The sequence below is a fragment of the Myotis davidii genome, unplaced genomic scaffold (assembly GCF_000327345.1).
Source record: "Myotis davidii unplaced genomic scaffold, ASM32734v1 scaffold162, whole genome shotgun sequence".
In the NCBI taxonomy this organism is placed as follows: domain Eukaryota; kingdom Metazoa; phylum Chordata; class Mammalia; order Chiroptera; family Vespertilionidae; genus Myotis; species Myotis davidii.
The window spans coordinates 4514840-4520782 of NW_006300036.1; the positions used below are offsets into that span (position 1 = coordinate 4514840).

Sequence of the window (5943 nt, forward strand, 5' to 3'; positions counted from 1 at the left end):
ACTCTTCACCAATAATTTTAAAATAGTTGACACATGAGATAGCTCAAGTATGAAATAAAACTATGCATACAGTGATCTTAATCTCTGCAGTCATTGTTATAAATATTTGTTGAATAACCTCTATATGTTAGCTCCCACATCTCTGCTACTTTTAAGAAAATGGGAAATCCCTTTGGGAGACCAGAGACATGATGTGACATGTTTTTTTGACTGGGTAGATGTTAAGAGAGTCTACATTAAAAAAAAATACTAGTAATTCCATATATTATGATAAAAATAAATTTATTTAGGTAAAAAATGCCATCTCTCCTTGCTTGACAAGGGTAAATCCCCACCCCGGTGGAGTCTGTTTGCTAACATGAATGAGCCCTGCTATAGTTTACCTCCACGTGTCATGTGTACAATCAACAATCAGCACAAGTGAAAGGTGTTTCCTATTCATCTCACTATGCCAGCAGTTGCTTCATATCATACTGGAGAAAATCACAGGAAAACGGGCCGAGAAATGTCTTTCTGTTGATTGAAATGTCATCTTTAAATGGTCGAATAGATTTCCAGCTTGCGTCTATAATTTGATATTGCAACCAACTTCATCTCTGTGCAGACCATGACTTAACAAATGTCTTCTAAGCCAAGCATCACTTTTAAAACAAACCCCAATTTGAGGATAAACACACATCTTTCAATGTGTGGTTTTAAACACGTTGTTTTGCACATTTTGAAATGGGATTTCTTTTTTTTTTGCATCCCAACATTGCCCTGTCATAAATTAAAAGAATTTCATTATCACTAATCTATTGCACTAATGCCCAGTAATTGCCTATGGTCTATGCTTCATCATCCACGGGTATAAAAAGGAACTTTGGAGCTGCAGTTGTGGTCAGCCAGCTGACAGTCAGTCCTCCTTCCCACTCCACATTAAACAGCAGTATGTTGGACATGCTGGTCCAAGCCATTCGGGGTCCCTCTGCATTGTCACTGGATAAGGAGGCCCTTGATTATCTTTGGCAGAAGGATTTTAGTTAGTAAATATCAAGTGGTCATCACTTTCTTTCCTACAACAGAAAAGGAGAGGGGGGAGGAGAAAAGAGATTATGACTCAAAAATCTCTGGGAAAGAACAGAAATACTTCATATTCTAGACATGCATAGGTTATCAACAGGCTAAATGGAACATTAAAAAGGGAAAAAATTAAGAAGGGCATTTGACATTATTTTTGGTTTGAGCAGATGCTTTTGGCAACTTGGAGGAGCTGTCTACCTCTTTGGGACCCTCCATCTCCTTTCCCTGACAAGCCTTCTTAGTGCCTGGAAGCGCAGACTATCCTTCACTGCAGTAGAGAAGGCGAAAGGTAAATTCTGCATCTGTTCAACCAAGCACATCTTTCCAAAGAACCACATTACATTAGAGCTGGAAGAGCTGTCCGAGGTCATCTGTTCACCCTCATGACACTGAGGAACCAAGAGGTGTAGGAGGGGTCATGGGACACATTTGATAACTGGCAGGGTCCAAAATGAAAACCCAGGGGTTTAATGATCAGACTAAAGGCTCCTTCAACGACTGGAAGGAGAATCCATTGTGGTGGCTGCTGGGCTGCTATCTGTCATGGCCCCGGAGAGGAGGCCCACACACCAATACTCGTAACACCCTTCCTAAACCCTTTTCCTTGAGTTTCTCAGTGAGGTCTTTCTCCAATATTTACTCTTCATTCATAGCCTTCCTCAATTTTATTCCACTCTTTGGCTCCTAGCCTTTAGATATATCCAGGTATAGTTAATGTTTTATGGAGTCAAAGCCACCACTTGTTCTCAAGGCCCGATATAATCCATTTCCTTCATCAGGCCCTAAGATCTTCATTTACTCTCTGCAAGGTCCTTCAAAAGCCCCCCAGATCTAGGCTTTGATTTGATTACTTGGCTAAAGCTGTTCTAGCTGATTTCACCCATAACTATCTTTCGGTAATAGCCACTCCTGTTTTCATTTTTGATATCCTCTTTTTTCAAACCTCCAACATCCCCGTTTTTCAGTAGATTTCCTTTGGTGGACTCTCCTGTTCCATTTAATTCTTTCATTAAAGACGGGCCTGTCCCTCCTTTTGCATCAGACATCTTCTCAACAGCCCTTAGCACATCTTAGGGCAAGCTGCTGATATTTCTCCCCAGCACTCAGACCCAACCTGATTAGCGTATCTTCAAGTTTGCCTCTTACATCTTTTACTTATTCCATGTCGCTGCACAAGAAAACATTTAACAACCTCCTAGGGCTTTGTATGGTGCAAACATCAAAAAAACAAACACCAAAACCCCATAGGTTACTCTCTAGAATTCACAACTACATTCCAAGATTTCTTTTTTTGTTCTGTATAGCTACGTATTAGAAAAGCAACTTAGGGAGACTTTCCTTGTACAAGATGCCTCTTAGGAAGTAGCTGCCTATTAAGAAAATTAATATTCCTTTATCCCAGCTTTCATGGGAACAATTTAATGCTCTGAAAGGATAAAATGTGATTTTAAAAACTTAACTCTTCTCAGAAGACTTCATTTCATATTTACTAGACATTCTTTGGAAATGCTTCAATCAGATCATTTCAAATCCCAAGATGCGGTATGAATTGATTAGCAGGAAATACATCCTGTGGTTTTTAAGCAGCAATTATGTTTCCCATCTTCCTTCAGAAATTTGGTTTAGAGAATCTTTCTCAAAAAACATGGGTAGGGGATGCTTTGAGTTAACAGCCCGCAACCCTGACTAGAGATGAAAACAAACATGTGTACAATTAGATATCCTATCCTCACCTGACCCCCATTCTCGTTCCCAAACCACCACGTGTAGGCTTTGCCACTGAGGTCTAGACCAGCGATTTTCAAATGGTGCGCCGCAAGAATTTTTTAAAAACATGCAATACCTGACTATTTAGTCAGGAATACTGACCTCTTTTCCCTTAAATTGTCAAATTAAAAAACTAACAACAGCCAACGCAATAGCCATCTGGTATGAATGAATCAAAATTATACCTTTTTTTGTCAGATGGGCAAAAAATATTTTTTGGTGTGCCGCAGAATTTTAGTAATTAAAATTATGTGTGTTGCCGAAACCGGTTTAGCTCAGTGGATAGAGCGTCGGCCTGCGGACTGGGGGGTCCCAGGTTCGATTCTGGTCAAGGGCATGTATCTGGGTTTTGGACATATCCCCGAGTTGCGGGCACATCCCCAGTAGGAGATGTGCAGGAGGCGGCTGATCGATGTCTCTCTCTCATCGATGTTTCTGACTCTCTATCTCTCTCCCTTCCTCTCTGTAAAAAATCAATAAAATATATTTTTTAAAAAAATTATGTGTGCCATGAGATGAATACGGTTGAACATTGCTGGTCTAGACCATTTTCTTAAGTGTCCTGATGAACAGCGAGCAAAGTGCAGTTGGTCACCGAAGAGCTACTGACATGCATTTCCAGCCCAGGACATGTACAGCCTCCTCTCAGGCAGGGTTCCTGCTCTGGTCAAGAGGAGTTATCTGTACCACGTATTGTGAAAAGGGAAAATGCCCTTGACATTCCGAGAGCTCCACCTCTAAAATTAAGAGTGTTGCCTGATGAACTGTTACCCATACAGCTCAATGATTGAGCATCGGCCTATGAACCAGGAGGTCATGGTTCCATTCTCGGTCAGGGCACATGCCCAGGTTGCAGGCTTGATCCCCAGTGTGGGGCATGCAGGAAGCAGCTGATCAATGATTCTGTCTCATCATTGACGTTTCTCTCTCTCTCCATCTCCCTTCCTCTCTGAAATCAATTTTTATATATATATTGACCTCTTACTTTGGCCACATAAGAGTTCACTCTCTTGACCTGAGGGACATAATTCATGCCTTCTCATAATAGTCGCATAGTATCCCCATGAGGGCCCAACCATGTCATGTAGCTTTCTACCCTGTTTCATTAGAATTCATTTCTAAAGCCGATTTCAGTGGGAGAAAAGAGGGGTTCTTCCCCACGACAAGCTGATTCCTGAGTGTAGTGTGCACCTGGGAAGTACTCTTTGTTAAGGCAGCAGAGCAGCTCCTCTCAGGAGCATGGGGACCTGATTAAACACAATACCGACCTCCTCAGACAGCAGATGCGGGACAGGAAGGCTGAGGACTCTTTCTGATACTCCTCTCGGCTATTACATTCCTTCAGGAACTCCCGAAGATCCGTCTCAGGAAAACCATTCTGCTGGTATTTCTTCAAAAAGTACACAGTGTTGTTACCTCATGTATAAGGCATGAGAAATTGTTCCCTTTGTCAATGAACCAAACCCACCTTTGCTAAAATAAAGCTCTCCCACATTGCTAGGTCAGATCCAAGAACTGATATTAACAATGCTAAATCAATGTCAGTCCCAGAAGGCCAAGCCAGGGCCACCATGGAACAGAGAACAACCCAAAGGAAAACACCTCTGGTGCCAGGGTGAAGCGGGGAAGGGTGTACTAGTAAGGGAGATAAAAGCAATAATCAGAAGGCTAAAGTTTTAAAACTAATGCAAGACCAGGTAAGACCCCCATCCCCTTCCCCTCACTGCCCATGCAGAACCTGCTTGAGAAGTAATCTCTATTCCTCTACTTTTATGGAAGAGGGTCACTTCGTGGGGCAGAAGGCAGTAGGTTCTTTCGAGCAGACACAAAGACCCTGAGGCCCTCTCCCCTCACGCTAAGTGAAGTCATCCACCAGGTTATCAAGACGTGGCCTGCTCACAGGGACACTGCCCCATCAAAGGCAGGGACCCATGGGGCAGCAGTGTGCAACAATCTCTCTATACACCCAGCCCTGCTGTTAGAGCCACACACCCACTCTCATGTGGAAACTAACCTCCCCACGCACAAAAATGTGCTCAGGAGTATTTCCAATGAATTAGCTTCTTCTGAGTTTAGTCTGAGAAGGTTCAAGAAGAGCACAACACCCCAAGGCACTGACATAGCACCCTTGGTTGCTCCAATGCTGGTCTGAAACAGGATTTCTGAGCACGACCACCTGCTGCTAGAGGGGTCACCACCGGAGGCAACAGAGCGCCCTTCAAGCTACAAACCAGTTAAATGGACCCAGACTGAAAGGATACAGAACCCACCACGTGGCTCAGGAAGATAGCAAGCTAAACAACACAAGAGCCTTAGCTTTCATCATTTAAAGGAAACCTATATCACACAAATGGTTGTGTCATCCAGTATACTAATATCGGTGTTCCAATATCTGAACAGTATTCAGGATGGTGATGACCCCTTACCACTGACACTTAGCACTCAAAACCTAGTTCCAGGACAGACAGGTACACGTGTCAGTGCTGCAACCAACAATCGAACTACTTAATTTACTAAACTCAACCCATCTCTACCCATTGCCTTTCTCTTTCCACCACACCACGAAATCAGTCACCGTGATCTGGGTGACAGGGATGATGTCCTAAATGCATATTTAAAATTAAACTCCTACATCCAACAAGTCTCTTTTCTTCTACTTAAAAACAATTATTTGTTAATTGTTTTGAGAGAGAGAGAGAGAGAGAGAGAGAGAGAGAGAGAAACATTACTTTATTGTTCTTATTTATACATCCATTGGTTGTTTCTTTTATTTGCCCTGACTGGGGATCGAAGCCACAACCTTGGCATAGCAGGATAATGTTCTGACCAACTCAGCTAGCCAACCAGGCCAACAGTCTCTTTCCTACAAAACTTCAACATTTAAGTAAAATATAGTATTTTAAGTAAGTGTGTGTGGGGCGGGGGGTGGGGGGGGAGTAGCTTTTTCCTATGCTCCAGTCTCTATAGGTTTTTCCATTTTCTTGGCAGGAAATCCTGATAATTACTTACCTTAATGGTGTCATAAGAATCCGTAATAAGCGCAATGAAAAGGCTGAGAATCATATATATAAAAAGGCTAATGAAGGAATATAAATATAGGCGACTGAACAGCCA

At 42.4% G+C, this 5943-nt stretch overlaps 1 protein-coding gene across 2 annotated transcripts in view; it reads right to left on the reverse strand.

Annotated features, from left to right (window-relative positions):
- Positions 1-265: 265 nt before the first annotated feature.
- Positions 266-5943, reverse strand: part of MCOLN2 (mucolipin 2) — a 35571-nt gene continuing 29893 nt past the window's right edge. For both annotated transcript variants that reach the window (XM_015572128.1, XM_006776251.2), the window contains 3 exons: positions 5839-5943; positions 4098-4219; positions 266-1055 (listed from right to left, as the gene is read on the reverse strand). The exon at positions 5839-5943 is cut by the window's right edge and continues 132 nt beyond it. In XM_015572128.1, coding sequence (XP_015427614.1) covers positions 1019-1055; positions 4098-4219; positions 5839-5943 — 264 coding nt within the window. In that variant the 3' untranslated portion in view covers positions 266-1018. The remainder of the gene's footprint in view (positions 1056-4097; positions 4220-5838) is intronic.